The sequence below is a fragment of the Microtus ochrogaster genome, chromosome 2 (genome assembly GCF_000317375.1).
Source record: "Microtus ochrogaster isolate Prairie Vole_2 chromosome 2, MicOch1.0, whole genome shotgun sequence".
NCBI lineage: Eukaryota > Metazoa > Chordata > Mammalia > Rodentia > Cricetidae > Microtus > Microtus ochrogaster.
Window position 1 is genome coordinate 90,870,213 of NC_022010.1, and position 15,455 is coordinate 90,885,667.

Genomic DNA, 15,455 nt, shown 5'->3' on the forward strand with positions numbered 1-15,455 from the left:
CTGTCTTTTTCTATCACCCCAGTACTAAGATTACCACAACACTCAGTATTTTTAACATGGGTTCTGAAAATTGAACTTGAGTCCTCATCATGCTTGCATGACAAGCACTGACTAAGCTATCTCCCAAACCCAATGTGATTTATTTCATATCTCATCTTCAATCAGAAAAGCAATTGGTCAAGATTTTTTCCTATATTCAAGTTTTGTTAAGAGAGAACCATGAATGATGTCAACTAAATGAGGTATACAGTTGTCAACCTGATTCATGAAACACTCCTATGCTACTGATACTGTTATTTTACAGTTCCAGATAATTTTCTTAGATTTTTATCTATAAATAACATTATCAATATCAAAATCTAGTGGCTAAGTGTGTTGAGACACAGATTAAAAAATGAAAATCTTGTATGATGTATATTGTTCCTGGTGTGAAGAACATTTCATAATCTTCTAAATCTTCCATAAGGTGGGAATATTCAAGTGAAGAATTCAGATGTTATTGAAATGACAAAATAATTTAATAATTAACCTACTAAAATTGCTAAAACATTAATTTACTAATTATTTGTTAGATTTATGTTACCAGATCACATTCTTAAGGTGACAAAAGACATTTTTAACTTTTCTCCTTTTCATGAAACTATCAAAAGTACTTTGCCAGCATAAAGCTGTTGATAGCTAAAATATGGAATCTTCCTTTATTTATCTATTAGCATGCCAGGAATATGAAAAAAAGAAGAGACAGTAATTCCAGCTAATTACTATTGGCTTTGTTTGCTGAAGACTACAAAATTTTTGCTCTCATTAACTCATTTTGCATCCATCTCCAAATGAAAATTTTCATCCCATATTTAAATAGTTGACCACTCATTATTATAGTCTGCTAATAATTAGAGGCTTAAATATTAAAATAATTGTCTTTTCTTTATTGTTTTTATTAAACTATATATTTTTCTCTACTCTCCTTCCTTCCCCCTTCCCTTTTAACTTCTCCCATGATCCCTATGCTCTGAATTTACTCAGAACATCTTGTCTTTTTCTATTTCCCATGTAGATTAGATCCATGTAGGACTCTCTTATGGTTCTCTTTGTTGTCTAGGCTCTCTGGGATTGTGAATTGTAGGCTGATTTTTTTCCTAGCTTTATGTCTAAAAGCCATTTATGAGTGAGTATGTATTATATTTGTCTTTCTGGGTGTGGGTTACCTCACTCAATATGTTTTCTAGATCCATCCATTTGTCTGCAAATTTCAAGATGCCATTTTTTCCATTGTGTAACACTCCATTGTGTAAATGTACCACAACTTATTAATCCATTCTTCAGTCAAGGGACATTTAGGTTGTTTCCAAGTTCTAGCTATGACAAATGATGCTGCTGTGAACATAGTTGAGCACATGTCCTGGTGTTATGATTGAGCATCCTTTGGATATATACCCAAAAGTGGTATTGCTGGGTCTTGATATAGGCTGTTTCCTAATTTTCTAAGGAATTCCCATACTGAATTCCAAAATAACTGTACAAGTTTGCACTCCCACCAGCAAAGGTGTGTATAGGTGTGTGGATAGGTATCTGGAGTTTTAATTTGATTCTCTTGACTGCTTTTATGCCAATACCAGGATGTTTTCATTACATCTGTAGCTCTGTAGTGGAGTTTGAAGTCAGGGACTGTGATGCCTCCAGAATTTCTTTATTGTACAGTTATAGGTCTATTTATTTTGCGTATCTGGTCTTGATTTAATTTTGGTTAGTGATATTTATCCAGAAAAAAATGTCCTTTTTTTAAGTTTTCCAATTTTGTGGAGTACAGGTGTTTGAAGAATGATTTGATTAAATAATTAATATCTTAAATGACATCATAAGATATTGAGAATATCAATTTCTAGTTTCAACAGTTCATAGAAAAAATATATTGGGTTTCAAATGTCCTTGGTGTTTAATTGTGTTCCTGATGATTCTTATGATGCCAGTTAACTACAGTTAAAGATACATTTGAAGTATAATTAATTAGTCAGTAGGAACTATACAAACTCCTATTTATTAGAGTATAATAACTTGTAAATTAGACATTTCATTATGATATCCCATATAGTCTAGTTTGGTTATATTCATCCTCTCTATTACTCCTTCCTCTTTCTTCTCCCTCCTGTAAGACTAGTTCTCCCTTTACTGTCATATGTTCTTTCACTATATTTACATATTAAGAAACTCTTATGGCATTTGTCTCTGTGGTACTGGCTTATTTCATTAATACAAATATTTCTAGATTGACATATTTTTAAGGATATAATTTTATTCTTCTCTGATCATGATTAAAAATGTTTATAAATTTTCTATTCTCTTTTATTGGTTTATATTTTGCCTTTAAGCAAGTATCATGTGAGCTTTGTCATAAATTTTGACTCTGTAGTTTACAGCAGTTCTGTGGCATCTTTATTATTGTTCTTTTTATTTAGAAATGCTTTGGATACTCAGATTATTTAGTTTTTCACATAAATTGGGAGATTGCTATTTCTATTCCTGTGAAGAATATCATTTTAAATTAATAGGTAATGTATTGAATTTGTATGCTGGTTTTGGTGATAAGTCACTTAAATATCATAAATTCTGATGATCCCACAAGTATGAAAATTCCTTTTACCTTTTTGCTGTATTCGAAAGTTTTTCTTTGCTGATTGAAGTTTCTTTAATGTTTTTAATTTCTAATTCTAGTTGGGAGATGGGATCACCAGAAAAAGTTAACAAGGAATAGTAGCCATATCAACTATCTCTAAGTTTGGTTGAAAGACCATCTCTCAATAAGAAAGATGAAAGAATAAACAGGAATGATTTCCTACATGAACCCTTGTCCTCCACCCCCACACAACTGTGTACATACACCCTCACACAATGTCCATGTATACATATTTGGACATTTATGCACAGAGGATGAGAGAAATAGAAAAATAGAAAACTAATGCTTTTATGTTCAGCTCATAGTCTGTATTTTTAATGTAATTTTTTTTTGTATATGAGTTTTCTGGTTGAATCTTTAAGGATTTATAATTATGTGATCCTATTATCCAAAAATTATAATTTGATTATTTTTTCTTTATTTATATTTATTTATTATTTATATACTTTTTTATTACTTTCTCATCTTTACTGATCCAGCCAAGATTTCATCCACAATGTTCAAAATGAGGTCAATCTTCTCTTATATTCTCATATATCTCATACTATAACTTATATATATCATCTTATATCTCATATTATAGAGAATGCTTTCAGATTTTCCCAGTTGAGTATAATGTTGGCTACAGATTTGCCACACTATAGCTTTTATTGAGTAAAGGGAAGGTGCTTCTATTCTTCGTGCCTTTTGTACTTTTATTACTAAGAGAAATTATGTTTTTGTTTAAGTATTTCTATGCATTTATTGAGATAATTATCTGAGCCCTGTCCTTTATTCTTGCTGATATGTGATATTATAATTAATTATTTATATGTCAAGCCATATTGGGTTTCCTAAAGTGAATTCTACTTAATCATGATGTTCATATTTTTCACTTTGCTTTGTTATGAACTGGTTTGAGTATCAGGGTATTGCTAGTTTTATATGATGACTCTTGTACTGCACCTCCTTTTCTCCTTAGTTAAGTACTTTGAAGAACACTGAAAGTGATTAGTCTTAAAATTAATTTTTTTGAGGTTACAGGTTTCGAGGTTCTAATTTCTCCCATGCATGATAACACTCATCATTTAAATATGTGTTGTCTAATCATCATACTTTGGTATAATTTCTATTTCTGTTCATCTATATTATATTCCACTATAATTTGATATGAGATTAGTTAAATATTTGCATTCATGAAGACATGCTTTATGTTCTAAAATATGTTTTATTTTACAAAACCACCAATGGCTGTTGAAAAGAATACTTATCCTGTGACTGTTTCAGTAGACCATTCCATGAACTTCTTTTAATTCCTGGTTGATTCAATTCTGATGTGTTCTTACTGGTGTTTTGTTTGTTTGTTTTGTTTTGTCTGGACGGGCAATCTGTCATTGACAATGTATTATTGAAGCCACTTACTGTCATCATGTTAGAATCTGCTAATCTATTTTGATTAAGTACTCCTTAATGAAATTGGGTATGCCAACACTTGGTATATATGATCCATTCCCATAGATTGTTCCCTTTATTAATACAGAGTTATCTTTTATAATCACTAATACTGCTTACTTTTAGGGTGTATTTTCTTGTAATTTCACTTTTATTCTGTTTCCCTTTGCAAATGAGATGTGTTTCTTATATGCAGAAAACAATTGTTTCCTGTATTTCACTCCAGTCTGCTAGACTTTTAATTGGAGGATTGAGATTATTAACTCTTAGTTAATTCTGAAAGGTATGTACAATTTTCCACCATATTTTCATTTGTGTAAGGTTGGGTTCTTTTCTAATCAGTTTTATTGTTTATATTGGGCAGTATGTTTTTTACCACTCCCCTCCCTTCCTCCTCCCCTTCTACCCTCTCCCATGATCCACATGCTTCCAATTTACTCTCTACTGTAATCTTTATATCAGAATTTATTACTTTACTACTGAGATTCATGCTTTTCTGTATACTCACAGCGGTGTTTATGTATGCATGGATATATGGATGGATGGATGTCTGTGAGTAGAATTCTTGAAAGAATATTCTGTAGCACTGGCTTCATGATCAGACATTCCTTTAGTGTTCAGCATGAATTTTTTAATTTTTGTATTTTAGCTATGAATAATATCTTTTTTGGACACAGCAATCTAGTTTGGCAAAAATTTTTATTAAGGAATTAAACTAGGTCAATCCATACTGTCTTGGCTTTTAAAGTTTGTGTGATTAAAGCTAGAGTTAATTCTTTGTAAATTTTTTATTGTTTATGCCTATGTGTGTTTTTGTGTGGGGGAGATATATGCTCACAAGTAGAGAAATGGGCATTGGATTTTTTGGAGCTGGAGAAACAGGTAGTTGTGTGTCACTCATTATAGGTACTGCGAATCCAACTTGGGCCTTCTAGAAGAACACTAGCTAACAAGTCATCTCTCCAGATCCCAAGAACAACAAAAAACTGCATTCTTTTGAATTTTTCTTTATATGTGACTTGCACTTCTCTCAATTTTCAATAATTGTTCTTTATTCTATATGCTTATTGTTTTAAATTGACATGGAACTTCAAACTGTAGGTAAAAGAAGTCAAAGGAGAATGGCAATAATCAATGAAAGCTACCCAGAAGAATTCATTCTACTGGGCTTTTCTGATCATCCATGGCTGGAACTCCCTCTCTTCATTATTCTTCTGATAACATACCCTACAGCTTTGATTGGGAACATTGCCATAATTCTTGTATCCACCTTATAACCCCGTCTTCACAGCCCCATGTATTTCTTCCTCACAAATCTCTCCTTTCTGGACATGTGCTACACCACAAGCATTGTGCCTCAGATGCTGTTTAATCTTAGAAGCTCTAGAAAGACCATTAGTTACATTGGATGTGTTGTTCAGCTTTATGTCTTTCACATAATGGGAGGCACAGAATGTCTGCTTTTGGCTATTATGTCCTTTGATCGCTATGTGGCTATCTGCAGACCTCTCCACTACACTCTCATCATGAATCAACGAGTTTGCATATTGTTAGTATCTATTATGTGGTTAACTGGAGTGATCTTTGCTTTTTCAGAGGCTACACTTACATTACAATTGCCACTGTGTGGCATTGATAAACTGGATCACTTACTGTGTGAGATTCCAGTTCTCATAAAGACTGCCTGTGGTGAAAAGGAGGCTAATGAGCTGGCACTTTCCGTAGTATGCATTTTCATACTGGCTCTTCCTCTGTGCTTAATTCTTGCTTCCTATGTTAATATTGGATGTGCAGTACTCAGAATTAAATCTTCTGAAGGAAGGAGAAAGGCTTTTGGGACATGTTCCTCTCATCTTATTGTAGTTTCCTTATTTTATGGTCCAGCCATTAGCATGTACCTTCAGCCTTCTTCATCCATCACAAGGGACCAACCAAAGTTCATGGCTCTCTTTTATGCAGTAATAACTCCTACACTGAATCCCTTCATCTATACCCTAAGGAATAAGGATGTAAAGGGAGCCTTAAAAAAGCTGTTGAGAAGCATTTTCACTTCAAACTGAAAGCTCATTGATATCAAATGAAATAGTTTAAAGATTGTAGTAATTTTAGATTGGTTTCTCTAATAATGCTCATATATTCCAAGTTCATAAAACATGTCCTTGCCAGACTTGTTTCATTTCTAGCACTTTCATAATCACACTGTATGTTAAAATTTTATAATCAAGTTGTATAATCATTTTATAATCAAGTTGGATCCTCAAATATGTACCAATTTGGGTACATATTTGTGAAAATACAGAAAGAAAACAGAAGTTCTTTTCCAGTTGATTCACCGTGTCAAGTAATGAGAACAATTAATAAATTATAAGTTTGTTATGCCTAATTCAATTATTGTAAAATCATGCTGAATAAAATAGCATCAGTGGGCTTTCAGTCAGTGTCACCTCCTAAACAATTCTTTACTCCTGGACTATGATTCATGTAGTTTCATAATGGTCTTAGGGAGAAATACACTATTCTTAGTCGTGACTTTATCAAAACTCAGAGTATGTTCATGCCTTCACAAAAAGCATTGTGAATTTTGCTTGTGAGTTGGGATAAGTGTTTGATGTTTAAATAAAAAATTTCTCATGAGATATTAAAAGTGCAAAGAGACTAAAACTATGAGTAAACTTTTAATTCTTCTTTTAAACATAAGTAATATAAATCTTGAATCAATAAGGAAAAAGGAAGTGACATTAATATACTAATGAAGTACAGTCTGGAAACACTTCAGAGAATAAACTGGGACATTTAGATGTGCCTTTGAAAGTTATCATGAATCAATATGAAAAAATTATATTTTCTAATGTGGAAGCAAGTGAATTACAAAAATAAATAATAAACATATTTTTGATAAAGCATATTTGAGATGAGAATGATATTCAAGATATTTTCTATTACAAATTTGAATTTCTACAATGTATTTGTCAAATTTATAGCCCAAACTTAAAATTTTCAAGTAAAATTTCTCACAATTGATGAAATAAAATTATTAATTTGATGTTGAAATTTTGTTACTAGATAAGCCATTGTTGAGGGAACATATGCTCACTGTTACATAGAGATGATCAGGAAAAAGAAAGAAAGAGATACAGAGGGAGAAAGGGGAGGGAGTGAGAGAGGAGCACTATAACACTTAAGGCTCATCTCCCAATGACCCACTTTCTCCATCTAGGCTCCAATCTCTAAAAGTTCAACTTCCCAAAACATTAGCATTAACTGTGTCCCAAATATTCAAACATGTGAGTCATAGAGTAGGCGTTTTATGTACATGCGTAACATAAGCGAATCCTCATTAGACTGAGGTCAGTTTTCTCAGCATAAACTTTACAGTGAAGTAGAGATAGATGAAGACAGGATTAGGTGATCAAATGCTGAGAGGAAAAATGTCACACACTAAAAATGTTATACAAGGGAAATCTATCCTTCAGAAGTGAAAGAGAAATAAAACATTGTTCAGGCAAAAACGAAACATAACAAAACAAAAATAAGGACAACAAAACAAAAAACAGGGATTTCATCACCACCAAATCCCTAAAATTCTCAATAAGAAGTCCTGCATTAGAAACAGAAGGATGATAGCCACCATTATAAAACCACATGACTATATAGAGCTCATTAGAATAAATTCAAAAATACAACTTATGTTAAATCTTTGTTAACATAATTAAACTTTATTGCAACATAACACTACTTCCAGGTGTAGTGATACAAATCTCGATCCTAATGCTCAACAATCTGGGGCAAGAAGGTTGGTGTTTGTCAGGGATCATGCTAGAAACTCATGGAAAATGATTCACTGGTCATCATAAACATGATGGGTGTGTCTTGGAGAGACAGAGGACATCATATTGTTATTGAGTATAGCTCTGCTTATTGGCCTCAAAGTCACCACATCTCTCATAATTTATAAGTCATATGAAAACTGTAAGGGGGTTTGTAATCCCCTCACTTAGTAATGTTATTGGTACTTACAATAATAATGATTGACTTTTTCATAGCATTGTTGCTGGAGCAGGTCAATAATTCAACTACCAACAACAGAAAGAATTTAGAGATGTACATTGTTAGTAAACTTAAACTAAGATTTTTTTTCTTAATGGCTTTAATGTAGAAATCAATTTTGAGAAACAATTTAAAGTTTAGAAAGACACACTTTCAATAGTTGAGTGAGGAACTCACTGAGGTCAAGGAGTAAGAAAAAAAGCAACCTGGTTATTACTAGGTGATGTTCCTCTTTTGCTAGAGAAGGTTTGGTGACCAAAGACAATGCTTAAATTTTTGTAGTCTCTTGACTTCCTAATTTCTTGATGTGATTTACTAAAAACATTGATGGTGAGTAAGTGTGCACTCTGAAGATTAAAGTATAAATGATTGTTTTATATATGTGTGTGTGTTTATATTTGTGATTCTTTTAAGATTTTTTATAAGATTACCATTTGAGATGAATAATGAAATGATTATTTCTTTGTAACCATGAAATGCAGCCTGACAGTAAAATAAATGGCTAAAAAGAAAAACTTGCTTCCTTACACTTTGTTAATCTAAACAAGCTGCTTAAACTTAATGCCTTGTTTACTTAATGGTTTGTTAATCAATTAAAAAAGAATCATTGCTTTGTGATGAAGACATGGTAAAAAAAATTAATACAAAAAATGTTTAATTACTTTTGGGCTTCTAAAAAAACATATAACTTGTTACCATATTGTGATTTCTTCTTGTGTAAAGATTTTAATTTGTTTTTTGAGAATGTGTAACTTATTATTGGGAGGTAATCCTTTCTTGAGTAGAAATTTTTGTCTTAGGAGATATAAAATGGAAAAGAAAAATAAAAGATGTATAAGGAAAAAATGTAGAAGGAAAACAACAGGAAAGATACAGCAGGAGAACAATCGGAGAGAAGAAAGAGAAAAATAAAATGAAGAATTAAGCTTTGGCCCTCAGAGAAAGTTCCCAAGTGCCTCTGTGTGTCTGTCCAATAGTTCATGGACTCCATACCTCCTCAACAGTACCTGACCTGCTGAGGTCAGTTCCCTAGATATTAGTTCAAGGCTACCCTGGGCAAAGGCTGCTTTTGAGTAAGCTCATGTCTAAAAACAAAATAAAAACAATCACATAAAACATACTTAGAAGGTTTGAGAATATTTTATTCCTATAAGAATCTGATGTTCATGGCCTGTAAGATTGCTCAGTAATCAAAAGAACTTGCTTATCAAGGCTGTGACCTGAGTTCAATCCTTAGAAGACACATAAAGATGAAAAAGAGAAATGACTTTCCATAGTTGTTCTACTTCCCCATTCACCATGGCCCTGCAACTACCCATAACACACACATAATGCACACGCAGACAAACACAGTACTTATAATATTTTCTTAAGAACTGAAAATCTGATGTTCAAAAAGTAGGCCTCCCGTAAGCACAAGTTTCTAACATTAGATAGTTGTTCTAGTTAGTTTTTTGTCATCTTGACACAAGCTGAAGTCATCTAGGGATGACCTTCAGTAGAGAAAACTTACAGATTGGCCTGTAAGCAAGCCTTTGAGATATTTTCTTCATTAATGGTTGATTATGAGATCTCAAACCATTGAGAGCTGTGCCACCTCTAGGCAAGTGATCCTAGTTTATATAACAGAGGAGGCTGGTCAAGGCCTGGGAAGCAGCATTTTCCCCTGATCTCTGTTTCAGTTTTTGCCTCCAGGCTCCTGCTTTGTTTGAGTTCCTGCTTTGTCCTCCTTCAGCAATGAATTATAATTGTGATGTGTAAGTCAAGGAAATCTTTTTGTCATCTAGTTGTCCTTGATCTTGGTCCTTATCCCAGTATCTGAAAACTAAACAATATAAAACTTTATTATTAAGTAGATGTAATCTGTAAAACATTTCGAACTGATATTTTGAAGTATTATAGTTGGTTTAAATATATTACTGGTCTCTAATTTATATTTTTAGGGAATGTTAATTTGTTATATGGAAGAGAACCTGTATGAAGGAATGAAGAAAATCATTGTCTATTGATGGATGCATAAATTAGCACAAATTATAAAAATCATATATACATAAGAAACCAGCACTGAATCACCAAAATATATGAAGAAAATACCATCAGACATAAGATACATTGCAGAAACTTACCTTTGATAAATTCAAAGTTCCAATTTTTCATGGACATTATCTTAAATAACAGAGTTAGGTAAACAGGATGCCTGAAGAACAGAATTGAGATTAGATCTCAGGATTTCACCAAAATAAAATAGATTCAAGAGGGATCAAAATATTTAAATAAAAAGCCCATATTCTACAGTAGGAAAAATGAATAGCTCAATGAAAATAATAAAACAAAACAAAGTAGACAGACAAGGAAATGGCTGTTTTTGAAACAGTGAGAAACAGAAAATTTGTTAAAGCTAAGTACACCTTCTTATATGGTTGCAATATATAGTATCCCAAAACAGTTATGATAGTAACACTGAAGATGGCTGTTTTCATATAATAAAATAGTAAAACACGTTGTAAGAATTACCAAAATGTGACAGAATGTGTGCTTACCAAAGTAATGTGTGTCATTAGAAAAATGACCTAGAGAGACTTGTCTAATAAGGGTGCCACAAACCTTCCACTTATAAAAACTATCTCCAAAGTACAATAAAGAGAAATAAGAAGGGAAAAAAAGACCATACTCTAAAATTGCCAGAAAAAAATGGGGAGAACATTGTATGACATTAGTTTGGACAAGAATTGCCTGTATAAGAATGCAAATGTATAGGTAACAAAAGAATAAAGTTAGTCAAACATAATTCTTTCAATGTGAAAAGTTTCTGTAAAACAAAGGAAATAGTAAGTGAACAGATAATCTATAGTAGAGAAGATTGGAATCAACAGTATAGCATTAATTTATAAAATTATTATTACCTAGGAAAAATAGTATTAATATTACTTTAAGTTGGACAGTAGTTGAGACTACTTAAGCTATCCTCATCCCAAATAATTATCACTCCATCATAATGAGTACATGTCAAACACATGAATTCATGGGAATATTTTTTATTCAAACTACCACAATCCCCAATTATGAGAAATTACTAATTTTCAATTACAAAATAAATACTTGCATACATTCCCTTATCAATATATGACTGGTATATAAAAATGCCCTTGAAAATGAAAGATTTCCTCCTAGATGGAGGTTTCCTAACTTTTAGAAATTAAAAAACTTGAAAATCTCAGAAAGTCCATAAACTTAACACAATTCACAAGGTACCTCCTAAAGGTTATAGAAGCAACATTGCTATTGAGAAGAAACTTGCAGAGGAGACTATCTGTTTGGAGTAGACTCTCAGACCTGTGGGGCTGCCCAAAAGTCATGTACTTAGCATCCATTCCTTGGTAGTCTTTTTAGTGCTACAAATCCTGTTGAACCACCCATGCTTTTGTAAGTAAATGCAATAAACTCACTGATCTTCTAAGTTAGACTTTGGTGGAATCTTTTCTTTGGTCATCAGTGCCTATCTGGGTGAAGAGACATTTGTGCAAATCACCAAAGGAAAATTCTTACAGAATGATTTAAACATAAAATGTATGTAGTGAATTAGGCAATTTAATGAGTTTATTTTATACCACATCTAATAATAGAAGAGACTTGCTTACCACCCAGCTAAGGAGATAATTAACTGTAAAAGAAGCAAATCCACAAAGAACTCTGTCTCTAGGAACATTTTCTGCTAATTCAACAAGGATAAAGCTACATAAATGATCTGCTTAAGAACCATCCCAGGAGTTTTGGAAGCAGTATACAAATATCACATATGGATCATTCCACGTATTTTCTACCATTGTCTGCCTAACACAGCATTTCCTTTTTGTCATAGTTCATCAATCACTCACTTAGTCCATCAATTACCTGAAATTGTTAAACCCTGTATTCTTCTGTTAACTAAAGTTTCTTAATCTGTACCTGAAAATAAAAGAACTCTGAATTCCTTTATATTTCCTTCTTTTTGAAGATTATCAAAACAAGGTAAGTCAAAAGACACATTTTCATGGGTCATGCATTTCAGGAAAGAATGGAACATTTAATGCACTTAGTAATTGTTAGCATTTAATAGCCTTTCATTTCAGGAAATCTCTGGAACTTGGAAATCCTGATTCATTGACTCTGAGAACAAGTAGATCTTTTCATAAGTAATATCTCTTTTATTTACTTCTTACTTGAAACACCAATAAAAGTATTAAATTTCATGAACTACTATATATGAAATATTAAATGACAGAATTATGTCACATATAAACATTTTATATAATAATTTCATTAATATTAGCACACAAAATATAGATTATTTTGAGATATTTTCCTTGTATAAATGATTTAAAAATCTGTGGCCAAGTTTTTCATGACTTGTTAACATATTTTATCTATGTGTTTCAGTCTTAGATAAAATAACCAGTATTACTTTTTTGATCTTTCCCTACTCGGCATATGTATAATATATATGTATATAGATTATTTACATATAGTGTGTGTGTGTGTGTGTGTGTGTGTGTGTGTGTGTCTGTGTGTGCACTAAGGAGATATCTAATAGAGTTTGAGCCACCCTAAGGTAATTTAGAAATTTCTAGATAAGAAATTTCTGTGTATTAAAATAGCAATCAAATTTATCAGAAGCCAAAGATACAAAGGTTATATAATCTAAGTATGAAAGTACAGAAATACTATGAGATAATGTGTAAAGTTAAGGGAGTGGGGATAAGATTATAGAACTTGTGTATATTTTAGGGCAAGTGAAACAAACCACACAACACTGACCCTCGTTAGGCTCTGATAGATCAGATCAAGCCAGACACACAAATTCAGTGTAAATGTCACATATCAAACTGTACCTTTATAAGACAGAGAGAAGCAAAACAGTTAAAAATGTCACTAAAAAACAAGAATTCTGTCCGGAGATTCTTGGAAAAAGGAAATGTATGTTATTTGAGGTGGAAAAATTGTAAAAGTCCTCCCACAATTAATAGTTACAAGAAGAGAAATATGCTGGGATAAGCTAATCACCTGTTTTCTCAGTTGTCCACCTTGGAGAACTCGCAGCCCTGTTTCTACATGGCAGAAACTTTCTTCATGTATTATAGAATACATAAAACATTTACAAAGAATTTACAAGTTCTAAGTAGCTCAGATATATTGTTTAACACCTCTCTTCTTGCTCCTGGCAGAAATAATTATTCTGATGATTTTGCAATTGATGAAATCATCTTAATGTTGTTTTATTTTTATCCTATTATTTATAACCAATTTGACTATTTAAACAATGCCCACAGCACTTATTTGAAAAGGAGGCATGTCAGTCCTCAGACTCATGAAACCTCTATTCTGTAACATGCTGGTGATAATATTTTTTTTTAAAGGCCTGATTGATTTTGATGTCAGCTAGTTAGAAAAGCAATTTTTGTGAATCTTCAATGGATGCAAACTTCTCTTTTTGCTTAATCATAATGAGAATTCAGTGTTTTATCCTTATATAGATGAAGAAATTCAGTATCCAGAGATAGATCTGGTTTAAAGTATCTTATTTTGTTATTTAGTAACCTAAAAGGAAATGGATTACCTGGTCAAGACTCTTTATCTTCTTTACCTCTACCAAAGCCATAACAATTTGTTTGTTTATTTTTTTATCACCGGAAAAAGTACAAGATAGAAAATAATGTGTTATCATTTGTCATTTCTCATCTATCTCTTTTTCTCTCCCTCTCCTTCTCTCTACTGCTTTGTTATTACAGGTGAAGCAGATTAAAGACAATGGTAGTTATTAATGCAACTCACCCTGAAGAGTTTATTCTCCTTGGCTTTGCCAACCATCCCTGTCTTCATTATTCTTCTGGTAACATATCCCCTAGCCATGTTTGGGAATGTTGCCATCATTCTGGTGTCCACCTTAGAACCCCGTCTTCACAGCCCCATGTATTTCTTCCTCAAAAATTTCTCCTTTCTGGACCTGTGTTACACCACAAGTATTGTGCCTCAGATGCTGTTCCACCTGGGAAGCTCCAGAAAGACCATAAGCTATGTGAGGTGTGCAATTCAACTTTATTTATTTAGTGCAATGGGGGACACAGAGTGTCTTCTTCTGGCTATTATGTCTTTTGATCACTACGTGGCTATCTGCAGACCTCTGCACTACTCCCTAATCATGAACCATCTTGCATGCACTCTGTTAGTGTACGTCATGTGGCTCTGTGGAATTGCCTATGCAATCTCAGAAACCACACTTACGTCACAGTTCCCACTTTGTGGCATCAATACACTGGATCACTTATTATGTGAGATTCCAGTTCTGATAAAGACTGCTTATGGTGAAAAAGAGACAAATGAATTGGCACTTTCTGTGGCATGTATTTTTATACTAGCTGTTCCTTTATGCTTAATACTTGCTTCCTATATTAGTATTGGATGTACTATACTTAGGATTAAGTCTTCTGAGGGAAGGACAAAGGCCTTTGGTACATGTTCTTCTCATCTTATAGTAGTTATCTTATTTTATGGTCCAGGAATAAGTATGTACCTTCAGCCTCCCTCCTCTTTCTCAAGGGACCAACCTAAGTTCATGGCTCTCTTCTATGGTGTGGTGACTCCTACACTCAACCCATTCATTTACACTTTACATAAGGATGTAAAGGGTGCATTAGGCAATTTGGCAAGAAGGATTTCATGTCCTAAGTGACAGTATAACAAATAAAATTATTTCACAGTTAAAATGTGTTTTTCTGGCTGAATTTTTCAAAACTTAATAGTATTTTATCATTTATACTTTGAAAACCTTGTACATACATTCAATGTATTTTTATCTTATTTATACCCCAGCACCTCACTTCAAATTTCCCCAGGATCTCTCAACCTCTTTCCTTCCTGACTTTGCATCTTAGTAGTAACAGCCTCCTGAGTCCAATTAATGCTGACCAATTAGTGCATGGGTGTGGAGCTATCTCCTGGGTCATGGGCAGCCTACCAGTGTCCAGACCCCTAAGAAAAGCGATGCTTTATCCTCTAAGAAGTCATCAACTGACAATTCCAATATCATATTACATGTTTTCCTAATGAAATATCCAATATTCCTTACAGCCATCTTAAAATATAATGTGTTTGGGAATGTTAACATGGAATCTTTTCAAATGTATGAAAATAGTTCTTGTGTCTTGCTTGTACTGAATTAACAAATATTTAATAGTTTAGAATGCACACTAAAATTACAAACTGGTTAATGTATTTATAACAACATGATAATCATTTATTGGTACACATCTCATTAATATCACTTGAGGAA

General features: G+C 32.7%; 2 protein-coding genes across 2 annotated transcripts; both read left to right on the top strand.

Moving 5' to 3' along the window:
* Positions 1 to 5,223: 5,223 nt before the first annotated feature.
* On the top strand, positions 5,224 to 6,162 carry LOC101998181 (olfactory receptor 2B11-like). The gene is given in 1 exon segment (XM_013352845.1): positions 5,224 to 6,162. A coding segment is annotated over 1 exon segment (939 nt).
* Positions 6,163 to 13,933: 7,771 nt separating this feature from the next.
* On the top strand, positions 13,934 to 14,855 carry LOC101998462 (olfactory receptor 2B11-like). Its single transcript, XM_026788840.1, is given in 2 exon segments — positions 13,934 to 13,989; positions 13,991 to 14,855. Coding segments are annotated over 2 exon segments (921 nt in total).
* The last annotated feature ends 600 nt before the right edge of the window (positions 14,856 to 15,455 follow it).